This window comes from Nannobrachium achirus (assembly GCF_963921795.1).
Source record: "Nannobrachium achirus genome assembly, chromosome: 19".
Taxonomy (NCBI): Eukaryota; Metazoa; Chordata; class Actinopteri; order Myctophiformes; family Myctophidae; genus Nannobrachium; species Nannobrachium achirus.
This window is the reverse complement of record NC_137826.1, coordinates 26,575,042-26,601,295: the sequence shown is the minus strand read 5'-3', so window position 1 is coordinate 26,601,295 and position 26,254 is coordinate 26,575,042. Positions and strand designations below refer to the sequence as shown.

At 41.4% G+C, this 26,254-nt stretch overlaps 1 protein-coding gene across 1 annotated transcript; it reads right to left on the bottom strand.

Moving 5' to 3' along the window:
• Window positions 1-3,103: 3,103 nt before the first annotated feature.
• Window positions 3,104-25,099, bottom strand: cUnh21orf91 (chromosome Un C21orf91 homolog; the record flags this gene model as incomplete). The annotated part of the gene is made up of 5 exons (XM_080748464.1): window positions 25,023-25,099; window positions 23,394-23,542; window positions 6,800-7,318; window positions 5,153-5,215; window positions 3,104-3,273 (listed from the first exon to the last, which is right to left on the bottom strand). Exons 2-5 carry the CDS (start codon window positions 23,518-23,520, stop codon window positions 3,104-3,106), a joined length of 879 nt encoding a protein of 292 aa, XP_080604590.1. The 5' UTR covers window positions 23,521-23,542; window positions 25,023-25,099.
• Between the last annotated feature and the right edge of the window lie 1,155 nt (window positions 25,100-26,254).

Sequence of the window (26,254 nt, the reverse complement as noted above, 5' to 3'; positions counted from 1 at the left end):
ATTACATTTTCGTGTGGGCAAGGGGAGAAATTGAGAGAATGTAGGCTACACGTAATCCATTCATCACATTCACTAATGTTCTACCACTAAACTAATGTCATGTTTCTGTATTGTTTACTTTCTAACACTAGAGGTCAGTGCTGGGTCGTATGTACCTGAACCATCCACCCAGTCAATCCACAGTACAGACAGTTCTCTTTTGATTGATTGATTGATTGATTGAAGACTTTATTAGAAGTTTGCATAGGAAAAGGTACAGTTTTATGACGGTATATGTGAAAATATGGTGGCATTTGTTCCTCGATCTAGAGGTAATGTGCGTGCAATATTTCAGGGAAAACGCACCCTGCGTTCACGATTTGAGGTATTTTGTTAAAAATGGACCAATCCTGCAAACTTTGGCAAAGGCCAAAGTCAATGTTAGCGAATCAGGATGATAGTAGACAAATACAGTAAGTGACATTTCTCCACTAGAGGGCACTCAATCTCCATCTTCCATTCGTTCAGGAGCGGATGTAGGCCTACAGTTGGCTAGTAGCTTTGACAATATCGAAATTACTTATCCTTGATAATAAAGGTTGCTTGTTAAGTTAAGTTGCTATCAACATCAATTTAGTGCCAGTAAAATGTTACTTGCTATAATATTTAGGCATTAAAGGAGTAGTTCCCCAAATGACTTTTTTCTCCTCCTATTGATTACTCACACCTAGTATATTTGTTGCATTAAAAGAATACAATAAAACTGACTCCCATTGATTCCAGATTGGAAATGTCCCCTTGTTTGTACATTTTTTTTACACCAGAATTCAACTTAAATCCAAAACATGTCACAATTTGAATAAAGGTTAGACAAACTTTTTAGTGATGTATTTAAAACATGGCAAATGCTAACTTAAAATAGACAGATAATACATCTCAATCAAAATATTAAAAATAATTGTATTTTATTTTATAACGGTTTAGAAAAAATACAAACTGTTAACATATCACTCCAGCGATAAGCTCCATGAACACACAATAAATACAATGTAAAGTTCAACACAGCATAAAACTCAGCCATAAGAATTATCAGAAAGGGGGGGAGAACCTAGTCTAGAAGAGAAAATCAACAGGTATGCATACATGTCAGATACAAATCAATGGGATCCGCCACAGGCAAACCAATGGCAGGCAGCTTGAATCGTTTGCTGAGCAGAGACATTGGTTAAGAGCGAGACATGTTTTCACTGCTGACAAGCCTCCACAGCACTCATATTCAAAACTCAGAACAAGTAATGGAGTGTGAAAATGACTGGACCCATAAACTTGCATTATAAGCCACACGCAAAACACACATTTATCAATTAAATCAAAATTAAGATAAACGTTTTGAAATGGAGCTCAACCCACAAGGGGTTAAATATATGTAATCTCTTATAAAGAGCATAAAATGGGATGCATTGACAAAGATGAGTAATGAAAAATGGCAATTCAATGATAACAGGGTTTTTCCATGTGCACTATATTTAGGTAGCCAACTGACCACCTTAGGGGAAAAGTATTATATTTATATCCTTTCCACATATAAGGCTTTTGATTTATTTCAAAGTGTCTATTTCTTGCATAGGATTCCTGAATACGTCTTAAAAGCAAATAGCCATCTTGTTTAGTTTGTTCCTCCTCCCAAAGGGTGTTTTCTGTCGAGTCTTCAGCCCAGCATCTCTGCCTGACACCCACCCAACTGGCAAGGTCAGGAAAACCCAATACAACGTTTATTGCCATTACAATTTTGGAGGGCCAACAATAGAATAATCACATCAAGATTCACCGTTTGCCACTCACTGACCGGCTGTACCTCAGCTCTGCATAAGGGGAATGGGCCAATATCTAAAGCCTGATAGATGCAACATGTTGTGAGCTTGTAGATCTCCTATTTTTGGTGAACTACAGTACATCGCCGTATGACAGTATAAATTAAGCATGAGACAAATGCGGGCTTGACACAATCATAAACCAACCACAGGCTAAAAACACTGTCCATTATTTATGTGCACCCTAACTGTAATGTCAACGTTTCTTTACAGTTATGTCCCCTTCAAAAACCAGTGAGCCTAAGAAGAGGAACAGTATAAATTTCATATTTATATTGCTGTAACATCAACTTAGCCCTCGCAGATCAGTGGTCACCAAATAAAGGAGGGCAAGGCAAAAATTCAAACACACACAACTTGAAAGAAAAAAGGAAACAAAGACAATTAAAATTCTCAAAAAATAAAAATATGGGTCAATAATTTAAGTTGCGGTGGTCACATAGATAAACATACAGTATTTTAAAAAGTAACACGTTCACTGGTAGGCCAGTCCATATCAAGTATTCATCCAATCCTTTTGTATAAAATACTGTAACCCAGCACTCACAGCAACAAGAGAAACTTGCTTATGGAAGAGTGGTATAGAGTGGCGCTGGTGCAATATCCATATTTGAATATTCTCCTTTTTAACCAATAACTCAAAATACTAGTGAAAGGAAATAAACTGAATAAAACTGACATCAGAAATAAAAATGAAATAAAAACAACCATGTATGTAGATTATTATCAGGCATTCTTAAATAATACCATTGTCTGTGTAGTAGAGGTAACATGTCCAGCAACAGTGGAAAGATCACCTCAATCTTGAATGTACAGGACCCCACGGTCATTATGTGTAGCATTGCTTTGGGCAACTTCTCACACAGAGAAAAGGAAGCAATTAGTTTGAGTGAGCACGGAATCAGTTCTGGAGCCTGGCTTATGTTCCTGGGTCAGCCGAAGTGATTTAGACACCAAATCAACTGAGTTGCAGAGCAAAGCGTAAAACAGGACTTCACTAGCGTTCCATGTCAAGCAATTAAAATCTTCAAAATCCTCTAAACTATCCTCAACTGCACACCATCAGCCCAACCTGGTGGAGGAAAGCCACATCACCCAAAGCACACCCACAACCCTCTCTCCACCTCAAGCTCAACGTCACCGTGTATACAGTGAAGTCAAGTAGGCTACACAACAAGGCTTGTTTCAGCCTGTCTGCAGCAAGCACGGTTAAGTGGAAGGCATAGAGAAAAGACGCTGGCCTTCAGCCTCCTTTACTCCACAGGGCCACTGCTGCTGGCCTTCACGCCGGCCCTGCTGATGTGCAGCCACGGCAGCTTGGCACAGTTCTTGAACAGCTGCTCGATGGCGATGTGACGCACGTGCAGCTCCGAGGCCAACGAGTCCTTCTCCTGCACTGCTGCGGTCAGCTGCTCAAACACCTCTGCAGAGAGAGAGAGTGACAGAAACACAGGGGTCAGAGTTAAGCTGTCAATTTAAACACAGGGTCAAGTCATATACAAAGTACAGACAGAGCAGGCAGGAACAACAAACAAACAGAAGGGAAATCAATAAATCTGGTTAAACGCATCATTTATAAGACAAAAGATAAGCCAAAAATAAACATGCAGTATAATGCATGTATAATGTCAGCCAAGGACATAGTGATGGAGCCAAGAACACTCATTTACCAAGTTTATGGATGTGCAAGTGCATCCAAAATAACAAATCATAAATTCAAGCACGTGTGTGGTCTGATCTGAATAATTCATGAAAAGCTATAGCCTACAGCCCTACACATCTGTTCCCAGTGAAAATACTGTAATCAAGCAGATCTGATTGTTCCAAGAGGGGATAGAAAAGCATAAGATGAGCACAAGCTTCCATGGTGACAATTAACTTTAGCTTCTGTTTGACAGACACAAATAATTTCTGTTTGCGGTGAGATACCCAAAATTGAGTCTTTGTAAGTCTGCAGCACTTATAGTTCCATGCCCACGTTATCTCCTCCCCCCCTGGAGTGCCAGAGGACCCTTAAAACGTCAACAGACGTCTTAACTGGTTACCGTGGTAACCCATAGCCAGTGCTCTGACACAGGTCGGGAGTGACACAATAACTCAGTTTTCCATGATGCAACCGGAAATAATGTAGTTTGGAAGCCCTGCCTGTCCATTCACTTCCATAATAATGGCGGCAGACAAATGGATTGATCTCAGTTTTCTAGTCCCACATCGCGACATGCCTATGGACTATAACTCACTCACAGATGACCACGGTCGTGTTTTTTCTTTTCCACGTGAAAGAAAAGACGACCGTCTCCAACAACGGGGACCTCTTGTATACAGTACATAAAAGATCTGGTAGAATACACTATAAAACCCACCGTATAGATGATTAAATAATTCTGACAGTCAAAAGTGTTAAAATGGTGATGTAAAATGGTGCAGCAAACCTGTACAGTATGCATGGCATGAGCCAGCACACCACAGAGTCTGATTCAATAAGGTTGTTTTAAGTGCTTTGACTTGTCCGTCCTTCAGAAGCCAACACTGTGTGTTAGGCACACCTTTATTGAATTGAATTTCATTCAGTAAATCCATGATGCCAAAACCCTACTTGGCATTGTACTCTCTCTGCAAGCACAAGATGTGATGTGGTGAAAAGTATTGTTAGCCATGTAACTGTACTATATACTTTGTTGACCAGTGTCCCTCTGGGTTCTGTACTTGGCACCTATTTTTTACACCAAATCTCTTTTACAACAATAAAATGCTCAACCCATTGTGATATTGTAGATCTGGTATTTTCACAAAATATTTGGTTAATATACAGTATGTGGAGGAAGGACCATAGTGGTGGTTAGCTCATTGACCACGACAGGGAATACTTGACTATGTCCCTTTGATTGTTCCGTTAATTTCAGTACAGAATGAAAATAAAAGAGACTTGCAACTTGCTTGAGATGATATGTAATCCAACATGCCAAGTATCACTGTTATGTTTTAATTTAATATTCTTTTAAAAGTTGCATTATCACTGCAATTTAACGGATTTGAAAAGTCACAACGTAAACAGACCCTGGAAAAAAGCTTGTCATTTAAGAAGGAAATTCAAACGATAACATATAGACCACGCATTGTCATTTAGCCTGGATTAACTAAATTATTCAAGTTTGGTAACATTTAATGACTATAGAGAAAATAACAAACAAAATGTAAAAGTAAAGCCATGAACAGTCCATTTGTTTTATATTCATGACATTAAGTGTTTGTGTGTGATACTATCCAACTTCATTCAACATATATTTGTTCAACAGCCTTACTTTGTATCTGCAACAGTAGCTGGTCATTCAGCTGATGAAGGTCCTCCATACTCATTTTAACCACTAAGAGGAAAAACAGTTTTTATTAGAAAATGTCAAAGGAACAGCATGTTTGTCAAAATACATACAGTACATATTCCATCAGTGTACAAATAAAACCGTTAATTTAAAATAAACTAATCTTGTGGAAAATTAATGGAGGAAATATTAACTCATGTTGAAACTAGCTGTAATTGGCACCAAATAAAATAGAAATGAAAAACATTGTAATCTAGTACGACGCCTCAGGGTGACAATCCTTGGCCATCTGGCCAGTGATGTAAATCGGACCAGTTATGGAGACCCCTGCATGATAGTCAAGAATGTTATGTCAAACATGCCCATATATGGGCATTACCAAATATGGGCATTCCCAGATATGTCCTTAATATTGATGACTTTGGGACAGGGATCTCCATATATGGGCATAAAACGTATGTTAATTAGTAAAGCCAAGCAGGGCCTTGGTTTGATGCCTGGGGATCTCCATATATGGGCATAAGGGGGTACCCTAACAGGGCATCATCTGGGAATGCACATACTGGACATTTTATTTATTTTGTCCTTTATTCATATATATTCATATATCATATAGCCATATACATATATGGACTTAATATTAACGTTTTCGGGGAAGGTAGGATGTATATCAGCGTAAAGCAGGCTATTGGGCCAGTTAGGGCCTGGGATTGATGACATCAGAAATCTCCATATATGGGCATAAAAGGGATTTTGCTTCTGGGAATGCCCACATATTTTTATTTTATTGTATCCTTTATTAATAATAATATGTATCCATATACATACAATATATTGTATGCCCATACATGGAGATCCCTATCTGAACCAGCCACACAGATATGGGCAATGCCTTTGCGATCTGGCCAGTGATATATATCGATGACATCAGGGATCTTCATATATGGGCATAAAAGGGATACCCATATATGGACTTTTACATAGGTGATGTCACCTGTGATATCACCTGTGATGTCACAGTGACAAGGGAACCAACCCATAGACTGTCAAAATGTGTACTGACTGACTGACTGACTGACTGACTGACTGACTGACTGACACGGAGACAAGCTGCAACATTTCTCATGGTATACTGCGACCTTCGGTCGCAATTAAGTGTAAGAAAAGTATCCAACACGTGTGGATATATAATTGACATTAAGCCTTTTTAGGTTTTCTTTCAAGGCCCCCATGAACACAAACAACCCTTGCTGCAGCGACGAGGCAAGAAAGAAAGGATTAGTTTTGGCGTAGACCAGATTACGTTTCCTCTGCAAACTGAACACCCGCAAGAAAGACACAAGTAGTAATGTAGAACTTATGGTCATGCGACACATCACTGCTTTGTCTGACACATTTAATGAGCAAGAGCTCAGAGGCAATGAGAATTTCTGGATAGCAGACATAACAGAAGATAAAGAAAGGAATGATGCCTCCTATCGTCTTTTTCACTTCTTGTACTCACGGGTGCCGAGATTTTTTTTTAAAAGCTTTAAGGTGTGATGTGTTGCTTTAAAATGCAATTACCGTTACAATTCACATCAATCGTAGTAAATCTAGGCTATAATTATCGTGGCGGTGCATGCTTACGTTCGTCTCTGCTATGGCCCTGGTGTCCATGCTGTGCCTGGTCTCCTGCAGATGACTGAAGACTTCCACAGCGTAGACCCCTCCTGCTTTTGCCTGCCCAAACATCATCCTGTGAATCCCGTATCAGTCCCAGCTCCAGCTCATCCTCGTCGTGACATTCCAAGATTCCCATGGTGTAATCGGGCAGCCCCGTGGTGTTGGCCGTGTCCCAGCGTGGTGCGTAGCGGGGCACCTGGGCATCAGACTGAGGCAGCAGCTTACAGTCACTCTGCTGGCTGTAGCAGAGGAGCTTGTTCCCCCGTCGGCCAGGGCCCTCCGAGGAATCCGAGGGGTCTTTGTTTTGGGCGTACTGGATGATGCGGCTCAGCTTCTGGCTGAGGGCCAGCTTCATGCCCTCATAGGCACTGCGGGACACTTTGGAGCGTGAAAGCTTCTGGTTGGCGATGAGGTGGTATTTCTCAAAGCAGTCCCTGTGGCCACGCAAGGACTTGGAGTGTAACAGAGTGGAGGAGGAGACACCTGAAACAACACAGACACAAAGCATCGAGTCAACAAGCGGCCGGAGGCATAGTCACAGGAACAGAACTCAAACCGAGGGCCCATTTTAGGGATTGTTGGACAATAATACACTTGATAGAACGTATCCGGCATCTTTATATAGAAATAAAATGATTGACAAGAATGACTTAGTTGACCTATAGAACTCAAGTTAAATTAAACTTCTGTAAAAGCAAGATAAAACTGGAGGATTCACCTACGGTGACCTCTTGTGAAAGCTGCTTAGTGTGCGATGGATTAGCCACCAAAGCATAGAGAGAGAAGTGATAGCAGATTAACCAAATCTCGACACGCACAAATTATCTAAAATTGTGAGAAGTCTCACTGAGGAAGCTTCACAGAATACATTCTATCCACACAGAGTACCTGGGCAGCTGTGTTATAGTTACCCGAGCTTTCCTTTCCAAACGGACAGATAGCCTGTTATTTACCCAGTAGAGACACTTCTAGGATGAATAAAAAGTGGAAACAGGACACCCTTTTACTAATTTAGCATACAGGGAGTAAAATTCAAGGATAGCCACACTGACCAAAGTCAAAACAACCTTGCAGAAAACTGGGTTATATAGAGCAAGTTTTGCTAATGAGATAGCTCAACAAATGCCTGAGGCAAGGAAGAGAGAGTGGGCGCGTGCGTGCGTGCGTGCGTGCGTGTGAGTGAGTGAGTGAGAGAGACTGACATGAAAGAGATGCTTATTCAGGTTTTGTTTGAAAGCCTTCAGTCTACATTGCTAGCAGGTAGCAAGGTTGCACCAAACACAATGAGATTAATCACAATCATTCATACAGAATGAAGCTCAGCGTGGTTTTCAGTACTTATTATCAGAAGCAGGGGAGCACTTGTCGCTTCACACGACACCACAGCGTTCAGCGCGTGACTGGCAGGATCACACGCATGCATGTGCACACTAGAACGAGTTCCCCTCGAATCTCGATTCATGAGCCAAGAAGCCAAATGGCTACTTTGCATAACGGCTTTACAGGCAAGTGTGCAAATGTATCCTCACTCTTCAGTCCTCACATAAACGGTAGGCTATAAAAGCAACACAGCATTTTGGCTGCTGTACTGCTGCCAGTATCCCATCTGTTCTGCACGCAACAAGAATGCCTCAGCCACCGTTGAAGGAAATCTTATTAATGACACACCCTTTGTAATTATAATCAATATATTTATTTGAATGGAAAAGTATAATATTGTGAAAGGAGCTATAGTCAACTTTTTCTTGAAAAACGGATGCTAAAATAAAAATAATGTTTTGATATTTTTTTTGAAATAAGCTTCATATATGTGTTTCTATTAAAAAATTACCACAAAAAGCGTAAAATAATGATAAAATAATTATTTTGGCCATTGTCAGACCGACACTTTGTTTACATTCTAGTCTATTCTTTGATAGCGTTAGACTAGGATGTAAACAAAGTATCGGCTCGACAATGGCCAAAATGATTATTTTATCATTATTTTACGCTTTTTGTGGTCATTTTTTAATAGAAACACATATATGAAGCTTATTTTTTTATAAAATATTTTCGAAACATTTTTATTTTAGCATCTGTTTTTCAAGAAAAAGTTGACTATAGCTCCTTTAAGTCAAAGAACAGAAAATCTAAGGAGCTGAGGCTCGTTTCATTAAAGAAATACATTATTTTGTAAAATCTGAAAAGTGTAAAAACAAGACGTAAGATCACCTTCTGTTGTAAAGTAACATCTAAGCTTTTATTGTATTGCTAAATAAAGTTCCTACTTTGGCTCCAGAATGCCACATACATTTTTTAACAGACAGTATCAGAATATTAGTCATTGACAAAAACTAAAACGAAAAATACTGTAATATTTAGCTCTGTTCAGTAGCATAGCTGTATAGACAAAACAGCCATTGCGCCTGCACCGAGGCCCATGGGGTGAGGGACTGTGCCCAATGTAGGGCAGAGAACTTTGCAAGTGATTCAGATTGCTGCCTCAAAAGTATGCCTGTGTCCAAAGAACAACTCACATCACACGTCCTAAATAGCCTGCACTGGTGCCTGCCGTAACTATGCTTTGCAAACCAGTTCTGTTAACTACTCAAGTCCTATTTTATACTTCAGCTATTTGAAAATAGCCATACCACACCCTGTTGCTTTGCACCGGGTTTATTTTTGACATACGCCAGGGTTAATGTAGATAAAAAATAAAATGTGTGTTTGATGTCGTGTTCAAAGTTAACAAGCAGCAACAAAGCTACAGGCTACAAGTCATCTTCAACGAAGGCCAGCGATATGAAGCTACAAACTGACATCCAAAAAGTTGAGCTGGCTACATCGTTTTTCAATACCCCAATGAAGCAGTGAAGCTTCAAACCCTAACCCATCAATCATATGTTTTCATTTCACCATTTTCACTCCCCTTCTATCTACCCAAAATTCCTGCTCCATTCTGCAAAGAAGAAAAACTCATTCTAATGTTCTCTATAACCAGTTCCCTGTGCCAGATTTAACCCTAGTCTTTTCATTTACGCATTGTGGCTTGAGCAACACAATTCAGCAGCACTGAATGTAGCTGGCCATGTTTGGTAGTTTTGTAGCTTTTTGCCGTTGCTAGTGTGGACGCAGCAGCACATCAAGTCAAGCTGCAATAATGCTTTACAGTTTTCTTCTTTTTTACTATTTTTGTAGTCAGGACAATCAACCTTTTGAATGTTATGTTGGTCAAATAGGTTATCATTTTCTCCAACATTATGCAGTAAGCCTGGAGAGAGAAAAAGTCTCCAAGTTCACATAAAGCTATGGCTGTGTGACTATCAGGAACCTCTCCTTGCAAACGCTAAAAAACACAACAGTGTGAAATCGTCAGTTACTTTTTGTCCTTGTGCTTGCAAGTCTGAACTGGTCTCGCTGATTAAAGAGCTATAAGCAGCCATTAAATTGGCCCATTATATAAGGTCAACATGAATTATTTGCCTCAGCAGTTCCAGCTACAGTATAGTAACAGTGTGACTCAGTCATGTGTGAGAATATCTATTCTTAGCTTTTGTGTGTTGTAAATGCATTCTGACCCTGAGGTCTTAAGATAACAGTGGATTCATCTCGTTAGGGTACGGTGGCAACAATGACACACACTAGCTGAGCGTGTGTGTGCATATTGGCCTCTTTATGCTTAATTTACTCCATTGCCAGATTGTGTCGCTTGACAAAAATAACTGATCTACAAGCGACGTTATCTTTTACATCTATTATTTTAGGTAAGGAATACAGTCATGCAACAAAGTAAACTAGAAAAGTGTACTTCTCAGAGCACAGGACTCCCCCAGGCCAGGTTGTCTACCCAGGGCCCACAAACCTTGGGTCATAGCCACTTGAAATGGGCTCTGAAAAATCTACCTCATGAATAGCATGTAATAGGCCAATAAGTTAGTCTGTTGTTTCTGTGCGCCCTGGCGGTCGCTTCTCACCCTTAGGGCGTCTTACTGGTTATACAAAATGGGTTTAGCAAAGATCTGCTTCCTGGTGGCGCTATAACAGCCAGACGGTTTTTACTTGGCCTCCAAATGTGCACAGTTTCACGCTGATCAGTCCCAACAGTGCCGGAGATTAGTTGCTGGAACAGGGGTGAAAACAATTAGGCTTAAGAGGGCCTTCATAATCTTTCTACCCAGTCAACCAACAGCTCATAAGCTACTCAGGGCGGATTCACACTGCGGTCTCCGGTGCGTTCTTGAGACTGCTTGGCAGATGTTTTGACAGTGTGAAGCCTGCGGTTGTCCTCAGAAAACGTTACTGTGGTGCGATGATTACAGACGGTGTTACGTTGTGATGTTTCAAAGACAGTCAGCACACAGTGCTTTGGTTGTGTATTGTTGTTATGTTATTGTTACAACTCAAGATAACGTCAGGAACACTGTAAAACTTTATATCGCTCTAAATTCTGACAAGATACTCTTCTTCTGTGACATGACATTTTATATCTCCCAAAGCCCCATGGTCAACAAGCACCCCCGGGAGGCACATGAATACCATTACAGTTGAATGAAGTGTACTCCAGGGAGTCCAGGCACAGGAGAATTTTGGCCAATGTGAATGCTGGTCAGCAGGGACCAGGCAACTGTTTTCAGAAACAGTTCTAATCAATCGGATTGCAGTGTGAATCCCCCCTCAGACTCAGCTCCTGACATGGACTATGACAAAAGCACAGACTACCAGCACTAGCAGAACATCATGGACCAGCAACCAGGGTAGTACTCAATCAGGTAAAGATCCCACTCTAGCTAAGCAGCTTAGCATTACTGTATTTCACTGTCAGACACAGACAGACAAGCACACACACTCAAAGAATTCAGAGGAGGTGACTCAACACTGTTTTGCCGTGGAAGCCAGGGACATTTACCAGCATGACACTGAGTATCAGCAGCGCTTAAAGAACAGCCTCTTTACTGTACAACAGTTAACTGTCTTTTCACTACTGAATAGAACAGTGTTTTTCCAAGTGAGCGTCAGTACCTGATGGTGAGCCATGGGCCTTCAAGTCCTTGTAATTGTGTTAATTAGTGTTAAAGATTCATTTCAGGTGACTTGAAAGAATTCCCAACTTGGGTGGTACAAATAAAGGACAGTAGATAAACACTATAGGCGGGTGTGGATGTAGCAGGAGAAATGCACTTTGATTTCTAATAGAATAGTTTTGGGTGACACAGAAAGCTTTGTTAGAAATAGCACTTAAGAGTTGTATACAAGTAGTATGTAAGTGATGAGGGCGATGTTGACCAATTCCTGTCAACATGGCAACTGGAATCAAGAGGATGCTATACTAATCCCCAGAGATGGTGTCCCTTCATTTGATCTAATCCTGCTCTTTATTTAGCAAGCAACGTTTTGCCAGCCAGACTAGGACCTACTGTAGTGGTTGCTGTCATGGAAACGGTAATCTTATCATGTAATCTGTTCCGAGGGTGTCTTTTCATGCCCATGACAGGCCTGCTTTGTTCTCCTGTATTTATCTCCTGCTCTTCCGATAAAAATGAGAGGTCATCCGTTATAGGTAGCCTAAAGTCCCAAGGGGATCAATATACTGTAGTGTAGTGTATACTATTCACTACATGTCTGTATTATAGCACACAGGCTAGGAGGAGTCAGCCTAAGACACTCATTTCCTGATTTTCCTCATGGCTTTACCTTCTACTTTCTTGCCAGTACCAGCCTACAAATTGTTTGACTGTTCCATATCTGTAACTGTGAATACAAAAATATTCACAGTCACACCATAAAAGAAGTCAATGTCAACTGTATTCCTATACGGTTGACAGGTTAAAGTGAAGTGTCACTAAAACTAAACATAAACCTACTGTGAACCACTTGATATCATGTTTTTGAGCAGACCAAGACCTACCTGATAAAGTAGCATAAATTGAGACCCCGAAGCTGGCCCTACCGAGAACTCTAGCGAGTATTTCCAATTTCAACAATTTATTATGCAATATTTTTGTATAGTTTGTATCTAATGTTCAACCGTTACATTCTGGTTTAAATAGCACACTTAAATATGTCAGGTCTTGTTTTGCAAGGTTTGAAGCTGAACCACATAATGGGAACATTAGGTATAGCTCTTTCAAAAGGCAAAATGTTTTTTTGCAAGCCAAGCTGTATACACTTCCATTGAACTCAAAGACTTCTCCTATTACGACTTGCCCAGAATAGGAACGCTAGGGTTTTCATGGTCAGAAGGCCTGGTCCAACTCTTATAGATAGAAAATAACCCATGCATTTCAAGTACAAAACAAATAACATTCCACAAACAATATTGTGTATTTCACTCCGGGGCAAAAGAACCAGGCAAGATATCCATCTGCCACAGATACACACTTTAGTTCAGACTCCTTGTGCCGACCTCTGTTTTTGCTTTCATCTGTTTATTGTGTGTACATTGGACAAGGACGCTTGATCCTTGACACACTTACTGGAGTCTGGGATGACAGTTGGTACAAGTAGGACAGAGGTCATGGGGTTAAGGTGTCCAAATAGAGCTCCTTGGCACAGCTTCATGTGCAGTGTTTGACAGCTGTGCTTGCCTCTGGTTCTTCTAAACCAGACAGATTAGTTCCATTAGTTTAGGCAGTAAGGAAACAAATGCACTGACTCCAGTCAGTGCGAGACACGGCTAGCAGCAGGTTCTATGAGCAGGGCTAGTATGAAGACAAAGCGGCGGAGATTTTGTAGCAGACAACCATAATCATTACCACCGATGGTGTCTCTCACAGCGCACGGCCGAGAACAGCGCACGGCGGAAGACTGCACGAGCCCCAGACACGCATGCTCCCAAAAACAGGAGCGGCTCTACGATGTACACGAGCGCATATACGTCCTGTACACGGGGCTCCCCAGTCCCCCGCACCAACACGCTGACAGTGACCACCGACATCGCATGCAACAGCAGCCAGGGAATTTGGCATATGCTTTGTGCCACACATCTCCTCGAACGAGCCATCACAGTGTCTCTACATTATAACACAACAGCTGGGTTTCTCATAGTGAACTAGGGTGCCATAACAGTAACACCAGTCCAGGGTGCCTCAGAATACTTTGATAATATTCAGAATGTACACTATCAATATTACTTCAGTTAAAACACTTACGCCTATGCTTGCTTTGTAAAACACATCTGAGTTGCACTGTACTTTAGTTATTTTTCCATACACCAACTGCACCCAAAAATAGCTGATCTACAAGCTCACAACACATCTTATAGTGAGCTTGTAGATCTGCTACTTATGGTGAATGTCCCCCCAGAATAGGGATTCTGGGGTTGAAGTGATTAAATGCCAAGTATAAAGTTAATTTAAATTTGTCCTATTGGAAACATACTTTCTCAAGTTTGTTAGGCCTACTTGAAGATTCTGGACAGAATTTGTCATTGTTCCAATAATAAACATGGTGCATTTGCATAAAGTAAGTATTTGTCTAATCCCATGTTGATATGAGTATTAATATCTGTTTAAGGTAGATTTAGAACAGATACAAAATATGCGATTAATCATGATTAACTAAGGACAATCATGCAATTAATCAGATTAAATATTTGAATCAATCCCCAGCCTTAATTTCAGGGAATACTTGCAAATGGAGTGATATCGTATCAGACGCACTGAAGCATTTTCCTTCACCAAGCAACAAAGGCTGTTTTTCCAAATAAGAGCATGTTAAAGTTGCGTAATCTGCCGATTTGTTGTTAAAAGGATCATTCAAAAGTTGCAAAACTCACTTCATAATGTAATTTCACCGTCTCCCTTTCGCTTGTTCACTCGATCTTTCCTACACACTCACAGCATTGTAATAATAATAATGAATGTTGAACAGAAGCAGTAGAATGGAGGAGCTACATCCTTGTGGTGGGGGTTCCTCACTTGCAGGTGAGCCAGTGGATAAAACAGCAGTGGCAAGCAGTGGGAGGAATTGATTGGCAAAGCGAATAAATTGAGAGAAAGAAAAGTGGGTAAAATAATTGGTTACAATAAATTTAGGTAAAGAAAGAAGCGAAATTAAATATTACGAGATGTCCTGGCAGCTTTTCTCAGCTACATTTACTCAGATGCTCGTTTATCATGACCTTTAAATTCCAATTCCATGGTCAAGCTTCAGAGTGAAGTGGTCAATCTGCACAGTTAAGTCCTCAAATCAATACTCTAACACAGATGGATAGCTTTCCCTTGCCACTGCTTACATTACCTTCTCTTCTAGTGTGCTCCTTTTGAGTCCAAGCAGAATTGGCTGAACTTGCAGGTTCAACAGCAGTGTAAATGGTCAATAATACACTGTTAAGGGGAAAGGTATCTGTTGGTACTTGGTTATAAACTGATGTGGCAATAAATGGTTACCCAGCTCTTGTCCATGGTAGGATTTAAACTTTAGTATGGCTATATCACTAGAACAAATCGCAAACATCAGATTATTCCCATTTCAATCGTGTAGGTTGTAAAAGTGGAAAAGGAGCCTCTGTATCTAAATCAATGATAAATGGACATTGAAAGAAGCCTATTATATTTGACCACCAAACATCTCCCAAACAGTAATTAATTAGTGAACCATTCAGCATCAGCTGGGTGGGGTTAAGCACTGCATACAGTAGCACAGTCAGCACATTCTGGGCCATCACTGTTTTCAGACATACAACGCTGCCAGGGCAGGGGCAGCAGTGCTCTGTATACTCAAGGGGTTAAGAGTTCACCCACAAAGCATGCCCCTTTTAAACACACACCACAATAGGTGTTGAACAGCAGCGCCCACCATCAGCGGCAAATTCATCATTCCAGGGCATTGTGCTTCTAGCTGTAGGCATTTTCTGCCCTCATCACAGGACTCAGCAAAAATTCCATTGGTATTATGCTAGGACATGGAGGAATCTGTTTGGGTTCAGCTGAATCTGGCAGCTCAACAGACATATTTTTAAGAATGAGCAATACACTACCAGCAGGGTACACAGTATCATAAATATAGCACTAATAGCAATATATTCCAATCTTTTGTAAGCATCATATACAATTTGACTTAAAGGGCCACTCACCCCAATAATAATATTTAATCAGATGGTCATTGGTCTGTCAAAGTGGGTCTCTGTCCCCTTCTCTCTGTCTGTGTCCAGTCAGGTATGTTGACATGTTAGTGTTTTGTTGTTAATCTGATGTGGGCTTCAACGGAATGATGTCTCTCTCCCATGCATGCCTAGGTGTGCAGTCCACCTCACTCTCTGTCTGGTGCACATGCATGCATGTACTGTATGTGTGCGTGTCATAGGTGTGCAGGGTATCATGTCACGTTTAGCATGTTGTGTAATCAGAATGATCAGATGTATAGCAGAACTGTAGAAGCTGAATGCAGGTAAATGCTAAATTTGTTGTCACTTACGTAATTTAAATTAGGTTTTCAAAGTCGATTATCAAAATGTAAAAAAAAATCAAACCTCGGTTCGAAGTGGAGCGGTGAATTTGAGCAGCTGTACCCTATGTGAGTGAGTGAGTGAGTGTAAACTGTGCCTGTGAGTGAGTGGTGAGTGTGCCTGGCCTGCACAAAACAGCGCCCCTCCTTTAACTAGTGTGTTGTGTGTGGCCACTCAAGGTATTGCCAGGCTACGGACACGGCCAGCCAGCCACCCAGCCAGCCAGCCAGCCAGCCACCCACCCACATACCCACGGACATACCTGTCTATTGGGAGCGCTTTCACCGCTCCAAAAATCAAACCTCGGTTCGAAGTGGAGCGGTGAATCTGAGCAGCTGTGTGTGTGTGTGTGTGTGTGTGTGTGTGTGTGTGTGTGTGTGTGTGTGTGTGTGTGTGTGTTGAGTGTGCCTGGCCTGCACAAAACAGCGCCCCTCCTTTAACTAGTGTGTTGTGTGTGGCCACTCAAGGTATTGCCAGGCTACGGACACGGCCAGCCAGCCACCCAGCCACCCACCCACCCACCCACAGACATACCCACGGACATACCTGTCTATTGGGAGCGCTTTCACCGCTCCAAAAAGAAAAAAGAAAAGAAAAGAAGAAATCACACTTATTTTTTCACCGTGGAACCTTTTTCACTGGACGAGTTTCACCCTACCGATAATAGTACAGCACCACCAACCGGCAACAGTCCGCCATTCCGAAACACCGCTATTCCGAAGCAGGGTTAGGGTTAGGTTTAGGGTTAGGGTTAGGGTTAGGGGTAGGGTTAGGGTTAGGGTTAGGGTAAGGGTTAGGGTTAGGGGTAGGGTTAGGGTTAGAAGTCAACGTTCGGAATAGCGGTGTTTCGGAATGGCGGGGTGTAACCCCACCAACCAACCTACAGAGAGACAGCCAGACAGTCTTTTATAGATCTATGGTCAGACCACAACAACCAACCTCCCCTAGTGAACAGCACGCATGTCGCATACATGTATGCACAACGTTGCTTGTCCTTGTGGATTTACATTTACAAATTAATAGGATGGAAGCGTGGACAAAAGCACGGTAGCACGGTTTTGTGGAGGCTGACTAACCTTAGCCTCCAGTCCTCCGTTTAATGCTATGGGCCATATTTTGGGACGAGTAGCACATTTTGCACTCTCATTTCAACTGCGCAGCCAACGATGTTTCAACTGCGCAGCAATAAAAGAAATAAAAAAGAAAAAGCGTATTTTTATTTTTTATTTTTAAGATATATCTTGAAATGTCAACTTTGTTAGTTTTATTTTTTAAACAGACACTTATTAACTCATTCTGAGCCCCAGACATTAACGGATTATAATGTCCAAAGTGCCTCCTTCAGGTCCCATTCACTTGCGTTGTCTTATTTTGAAGGCCAGAAGTCCACCGCGCAATCACTTCCGGTCTGACGTCATCGGATCGTGCGCCGGAACCGATCCGTGTCCACGTGGAGTTGTGTAATGGCCGACCGGGAGCTTTTATAACTGTGTAACATAAGCGAGCATCTGCCTCCATCCTAGCTTCTAAAGTGTAGTTTTGAGATAATGGACATTAAAGATGAGATCCCCAGTCCACCTCAATGTTATGGATGGGACTATTTTGTGCTCGTGGAGCCGTGATGATGCGAAATCAGCGACGGATTTCGTCTCCGGACCGCCGGCCATTCTTCTCGGTAATGTACTCGCCGTTACAGTAATATATTACTTTTCCCGAGATATCCCGTGAATGGCACTACAGATACTCGAGTACATTTCGCGAGATATCTCGCGAATGGCACTAGATGAGTTAAATCAGATTACAGACAGCTTTGTGTGCACTGCAGTGTTTCGCGAGCCCCTTAATTCAGTGTGCCTTTCTCTCTCTCTCCCAAACTCTCCCTTTAAACAGAGCTAATTTAACTTGCATCTTAGGAAAAGCCAACTCCATGCAACATAATTTAAGTTTTCACCTTTCCTCAGAGCCTATTATCAACATTGCTTTGAAGAATTTGTCACTGATCAGTGAACAGTTTTTGGCTACAGGCAGCCTACCTGTCACACGCTCTCTCGTCTTAAGCACCTGCATTAAAGCATGCTGCTCTATGCAAAGTGACAGACTTACGGTTTCTGGCTGAAACAAATGCTCGCTCGAACAGTAACAACAACGGTCTCTCTGCTCTACGGTGAGCTCTTTCTCAACGCCATCATGCTATCCCGGTACTTTGGTTTCTAGTGTTTTAGTAATGGAAATAATGTAAATGTTAAATGTTATTTCGCCAGTACATGCCGTAAAAACTACTAGGAAGCTTGCCTTGTAAAATTTCAAACACCAAAACTGCCGCCACACAAGATCAGTGCCCGTTTTCACATGAGATGAATTTCAAAGTTTCCACTATACTTCCTGCATACATTTGAAAAGAAAAACCCACGACAGTTTGAGTGCAATGCGAATGATGACAAATACTGTCTGGTAGACAGCTACTTTTAGAAATAGCCTACAGGTCTCCACAGGAAACATACACTTCAGCTACAGTATAACAAAGGCTGTGCTTCCGGAACACACCCCATGCAGTGCTTCACTACTCTACTTACTGTAAACCACCCCTAGCTTCCCTTCTCTGGGGCGTTTGGCAAAAATAACTAATCTACAAGCTCACAATGCATTGTAACCCAATGCATTGTGAGCTTGAAGATTGGTAATGTTTGCCCCAGGGAGGACACTGTACATGGTCAATGTAGTATACAGGGTTAAAGTGGTTAATGTGCGGGTGGTTAATGTTTCCATTTGCAAGACAATAAAGCATCCTGTTGACATCAGCCTTTTGTTACAGATTAATGTAAAATACAAAACTCTAGTCAGTGTACACAGTCTTTTCATATCTTGCTATGCTTCATTTACACTCCAGTTGTGTGACAATAATAGCCAATCTACAAGTTCACAAGGCTATTTTCGGCACCAGCATGCAGTGAAGTATAAATCAGGCTATAGACTTGGCGTAACTAAGGACTGACTTCAGCTGTGCATAATGTCAGCAGCTCACGTGTAAACATACACGTGTGAACATCATTAGTTCATGTAAACCTTTGAGCAAGGACTCAGGGGAGGCCGTGTGTAGAAATGAAAATGGTGAGATCTGGGTCTCTTTTTGGCATGTGTGCCTTGAGTGTGCAGTGAGAATTGAATGCGTGATCATAGTTTATTAGTTTGTGGCCGTCATATTTAAAATATGTTCTTTTAAAATAAAGAGAACACATCACATTTTATAGCTGAGTGAGTAATACAACAGCAACAATACGCAAGTTTGACAATGTATATGTTCAGTAATACATCAAGATTGGTGAGGTATGTAAAATAGTGAATGAGAAGAATCACCCACCCTTCACTGTATATTTAAGGGAAATATTTTTTATTTATTTAAAGTTAAGATAAAATGTCCCTTTATTTGCAATAAGCCAATGTCCCTGTAATCATTAGCAGATTTCCTTTACACCATTTTCAGGAGATGTGACATGCCATACGATTTAATGAATTTGAAGATGTGATAGAATGAGATTGTAACTCATTTGAGAGGTCCTTTGCATTGCAGCAGGCACTGCACGTTCTTTTAGCAACAGACAATAAATAAATCATTCTAACCAACATCTCCAGAAAAGGGTTTAGGGAGATGGAGACTTGTCTCTTGGGGTGGGGGGGACGGGGTCTAGGTGCTTCTCTGCGTGCTTCGTCTGGCTTCTTTGCACGGACAGTGAGCAGCCTTTTGTTCCCTTCTTTTCTATCCTAATGAATCCTGGCACATGATGAGCTGGGGCTAGGGGCATTATGCCTGTGCAGTCAGTGGGCAGATATCAGGGCTAGGGGTTCCTATCAGCAAGGCCTGAAGTTCTGAACTAAGCAGAGTCTAACTATTACACCCACGCATTAGTCTGCTATCCCCTCAACTCTGCTGCAGTTACATAATACCCACTTCATATCATACCATGCACCAACTATATAAAAATCAATCTTGATATCAATCTTCAGTTATTATAAAATCGGTACAGATAGTGATATTTTGTGTATACTCCATGTGGCATAAAAAGGTGGAGAGTGCTTTCCTTTCCCTTTCCTTGCAACAAAATGGTTAAAGCTTACAGTTTAACAATATGTATGTGACGTCATCTAGAGACAAGACTTGCCATGCACGAGTGCATGGTATTACAGTAAAGGTGAAAAACTTCAATCTTCAGTGAAAAACAAAGAAATGTTTTACCTTTTTTTATTTGGGAATATCATGGGTTTTTATCCAGATGCCAAACTTGCAACATTAAAACGAAGTCTGTAAATAATTACAATGTCTCCTCTATTCAAACAAAGGCTTGTTTTAAATGTCTGTCTGTGCTGGATGAGACAAAATCACAGCATCATGCTCTGTTAAACATTAACATATCTTTAATATCACAATCCAAATCATATCCTTAATGTTAACTATTCGTATGGAGTGCAAACTGCAGCGCAACGTTTTGGAGATAAGTGTCAATTCAATACCTCATTGAAAACAATCACAAATATATATGTTACAGTATGTTTGGGTAACTCAGGACGTTCATTGTAAGAGCGCTTGTTTTGTCGTTCACCACACACCAATCACCACCAGATGGCGACGACAGCCATTCACTAGTGAAGGCGCTGACGTCACTCGTTTGCGACTCTCTTTCTTTATTTACTAGCCTAGCTCGGCAGTGTTTAGCCATTAGCTCCATTGTAGTCACTTGGACAGGGCGTTTATCGTGGGCTTGCCCAGGCCTTACGGCCTGGGCATAAATATAACGATTGCATTCACCACGGCTTCGTAACTCGCGCGGCCCTGGCCCGCTCTTCGCGGCCACTCGCGCCTGCGGCGCTCGGGGGCGAAGAGCAGGACCAAGGTCCGCTGGCCTTCGCGCCGCTTGCAATGTCGTGGACAATCGAGCGGCTCCGCCTGGAGGACGTTGTTGTGGCGACCGCTTGTTCCGCCCCGTGCCGCACGGCGAGTGCTCCGTTTCTCGACCGTACTGTTTCTCTAACAAACCGTGACATATACATATAAAACCATTACTGAATCAAGATTAATGAACAAACTACACTACCAAAAGTGCTTACATATTGGCCAAATTGTCAAACATTAGAGGAAAGCATTGTTAAAATAGGGCTCCGATCAACATGCTCACAGCACAAGGCGTTGCGAGCCAGTAGATCGTCTATTCTCACAGTGGAACCGAGTCAAACAAAATGTAATGTCTCAAAGTGCTTATCAGGGAGGGGACCCCCGGTTCAAATATGATTTTGGGGTAGAGCCCCCGAAAAGATTGAGAACCACTGCTCTAGAATGTCTCATTTAGGGGCGCCCGCTGGACTGCTAGCAAACAAAGGCCAGACTAAACAATCAATACTTCCTCATTCAGTTTGCCTTGGACAAGTCTAGTCCTGTAAATATTTGATGGATATGAATTCCCTCTCCTTATCAAGGGCATAATGTCTTATTCAGAGAATAATTTACTCCACTAAGCTAGTAGCCTAGCCTATATGATACCATTTTCAAACTCCCCTCACTCCTTTTGTGAAGAGATAAATGTACTGCTCTGCTCTCAATCGCAAAAAAGCTATCAGACAAATGGTGAGAGAGAAGCATATCTAATTCCCTCAGAGCCACCACACATGTTCAAATAGGCTGCCCATTAATTAAGATGAGAAAAGGGCACTTCAAACACAGGTGCTTGTGCTAGAGTGACACATCAAACGGGAGCCAGCATATAGGCATGCCCCGGTAACGACAACAGAGGACTAGCCTTTCAGGCGGCCAATTATCCAGCAGAGAAATATTACATATTCCTCCTGGAGAGGATATGAGGACCATATACTGTAAATGAGAGAGAGAGAGAGCAGGTGGAAAAACAAATCTCTCCATTATATCAACTGGCATGATCGTTTTTTTTAAACAGTTCACAAGTACAGATTGAGATGGTGGTTCGATGGTGGTACTGACTGACATCCAAGCCACATTCCCAGCTATAACTTCAATTCCTTTTTATAGATTCATACCATTGCAAAATGATAGAACAGGAACCTTAAACAACACAAGTAACTGGAAAATGCAAAAGACTAATTGTATGTTATACAACAGTTTGCCACGCTGCCTACATCTTTCATCTAAGCTATACATTATTTCTAGCAAAGGGGAAACTTTTAAAGCCAATAAAAGTTGCACAGGCAACACAGGTTCACAGACTTTTTTCTACAAAATACTATGATTTTGAATCGTACTTTATTCAACCATGCAACCGGCAAAAGACTGTGGTTTAAACAGCGTTCTGTTTACTTTGCAAACCAATATGGCATTAAAAAGAGGCAGACTTGAAATTCCATGCACACCTTTCTAATTGCCTCTCATGTCTCTATCAGGGCACATAAGGTTAGAGTATTTTAAGTATTTAATTCGCAGGCGGCAGTAGCTGAGTGTGTTGAGAAGCCGCCGGGAAATCGGAAGGTCAACAATTCGCCCTGTTTATATGTTGAAGTGTCCCTTGAAGAAGACATTTAAACCCCAACAACCATGGCATCCACTGGCATAATGGCATCCACTGGCACAACTATAGATCTTTTTTCAGAGCGCTGCTGTGCGGTGTCTCTGTGTCGCTTGACACCAGTTATGGTTGCCGCTCTGAAAAATCGGTCTATAGTTAGGATTGGTAAATGCAGAGGATTATTTCACATGTACAGTATGTGCAATGTACAGTGATACATTTTCGGACATGGCTGAAGTGGTAAAGAGGCCATCTGGGAAACAGAAGATTCCCCAGCTATGTCCCTGAGCGCTCTTCATAACCGTCTGAGCAGCCATCAGGTAGGTGAAGCTAAAAACGGAATTCCCCCAACATTAATATGAAGGTCTTTCAAAGGGGACTAAATTATTAATCATAATATATAATATTTGACAGAATAGTCACCACCCAGTTGGAAGAAAACAGCCCTTGGTGTGCCAAAGACTACAGACAGCCTGCCTGTTGCTTTGAAACATAAGCTAGCACGAATGCATCAGTTGCACTTGCATGTGAAGAGCATGCTTGGCTCACAAGATCACTTTGTTTGCTCTCTGCTCTGTGCAAACAGGAGCCGGAGGGAGCTCAGGTTACGTACCTTCGATACTGAGTTCAAAGCAGACATGGCAGAAGGACATGGTACCAGTGTCTGTCTCTAACTTGCAGACACTGCAGATGTTGTCATCATTTAGGTCAATGTTCACAAACTGCTCCTCTTCATCCATAGTGTCTCTGGGATAAACAACACTGTAAGAGAGAGAGAACACATGGCAAGACATGAGCATCTAGGTCACACTCATGAATGAACTCATTAATTCATCAACAGTCCATTCTTTTCCTCATTAGCAGACTGGCTATGTTTTTTGGTTCGCAGCATAACAAACAAAACGAAAAATATTTACTTATCACATTAGATGAGACAATAATAAAATCCCATATCAGTTGACATGTGACAAGTATGTATGCCTAGAGCAGAGCATAAATCTAATACTGTATACTTAGCTGACCTGAACTAGGAGGTGCACAGCATGCAATTTTTCACTAAACACCAAATCCTTTTGGCAAAAATAGCAAATCTACAAGCTTATGCCAATTTTGAGAAAAATGTACAGTACTCATTTTGGTCATATACTGTACTATTATGGCAATTTGTACTGTATGCAGTATATGTAATTTACATCTTTTGACAGATAGGGCACAGCTGTTGTTTTTTTACCCAATATTGTTATCCTTGGTTTTATATATAAAGCAAATAAACTGTATAACTAAATATCTCCTGTCTTTATGTAATCTCTCAAGACTGATTCAGCAGCCAGCAAATGGAGCTTCAAAAGGAAAAAATCAAATATTTTCCCCCTTTATTGGTTGGGCTCCCAGATTGCCTTCAATGTAAGACCATCCTTCCAGACATGCTTCAAAAGCTACAGCTATCTTTACAGAGAAAGACAGCAAGGCTGTCCAAATGTGGAACAATATTTACACATGATACTGTAGTGTAGATTTAACCCTACTCCAATTTGGTCAATGTTGGGATCATTTCCAGAGCTATTGCAGCCAGATAGCTCAATTGATTGCTTTGTCAAAACGATCGCTTTAACCTTTGTCTATTTCTCAAGATGTAGCCTACCATGATTACATTATTATGACAAATGCAGCAGAATCCTGCCAATCTGAAACAGTTGGAAATGGAGGTTAATATGAGAACACACACACACACACACACACACACACACAAGACGATGTCTGGCCAGTCCCAACAGGGTGCCCGACAGCCCGTGGACCCCTGTGGGACCCTGTCCCTGTGAGTGTGATGTCAGCTGCAACAAAGAAAGAACAACAACACGAGCCCATGCCTTATAACTTTCCCTCTGTTCTGTTGTTCACATGCGTTAGGCCCATGTCAGCTAACATATCCACCTCCCCCCACCCCCCAGGCATTTAAACCCCGTGTGAAGGGTTAGATGAACACGAATATAGGCCAATATAATAAACCAGTTCAATGTGAACGTTCAACAACGCGCACTGACGACGTTATCAGCTAACACAACAACAATACAGTACATGAAGTTAAGCTAGCGAGGAGGCTGACTGCCTTTGCTTTCTGACTGATTCGTGACCCGTTATATTCTGCGATACTCCGTTAAAGAAAAGGCCCCAGCTAAAGCTAAACTCACAAGTGTCCGCTCTCAAACTGGTCTCGGTATCGACAAAAAAAGCTCGCGCTTACCTTAAAAACGTTAACACTTCTCAGAGAAAGGCTGGGGTTCTTTTACGAACCGACAATTCGTGTCCTCTTCCCTCCCGTAGGAAGCCACATAAAATATGAGACAGGAGGACACAGGAGGTTGACGAGCGTCACGGAACAAGAGCCCCCTCCTTCTGGAACGGTCCATTAGTTTACCAGAGGGGTGCAGCAACACGTCAATACACCATTATAGAACATATTATACCCCGAATAAAAAGATTAAAAGAAATATCGTTACAAAGTGCGAGTGTCTAGGACGTCATTCTGTTATGTGCTGTTTTACAATTAGACGATATTACCCTTTCTCGAAACAATACATTTTCGTAATTTCGTATGTCCCCCATAGTCGAGAGATGGTGCGTATTTTTGTCGTCATCAAAATATTTACTGATGAGAGGAGATACTACATAATTTGCTATTTTACGATTTATATCTGATTGAAATCTCGTTTGCTTTGTTGAACATTGAAGTTATGTTTTAAATAGAAGACAAAAGAATTCAACAATCACCCTCACCCTCCCTCACTAACACTATCCTAATCTAATCCTACCATGATGTTTTGTTCTCTGGCCCTTTCACATGAAGCCACACGTGGGAAATTCCCGCGACGTAATATGAAAAACGATTATAGGCAAAAGTCATAATGTCGACGTCATTGTTGTTACACTAAAATTATTATTATTTGTATTTATTACAAATCTTAAACATACAACCTACAAATGATTAACCGTGTGTGTGTGTGTGTGTGTGTGTGTGTGTGTGTGTGTGTGTGTGTGTGTGTGTGTGCGCACGCGCGCGCGCGTGTGTGTCATCTGTCATGTATTAGGTCTACACTTTTCAACACCAATTGATTGATTGATTGATTGATTGAAGAATTTATTAGAAGATTGCAACAGAAACAAGAACAGTTTCATGACAGTACAAATCACTGGTAGCCTACACGGTCAAGTTATTGGTCAACTAAAAGGAGATCCTAGAAAGCCGAGGCTTATTTCCACAGGAACCACACTTTAAGTATCTCATATCCTAACATTGAAAGACAGACGGATAGAACATAGTAGGCGGCCTACTGTAGGCCTACTTGATCTAGGATAATATCAATTTCAAAAGCAGAAAAAACATAACATCAAATACAAAGGCAGAGGCCAAGGACTTGATAATTAGTGGTAGGCTAATTGAATTTAGATACTTCAGTCCGCACATCACCACCCCCT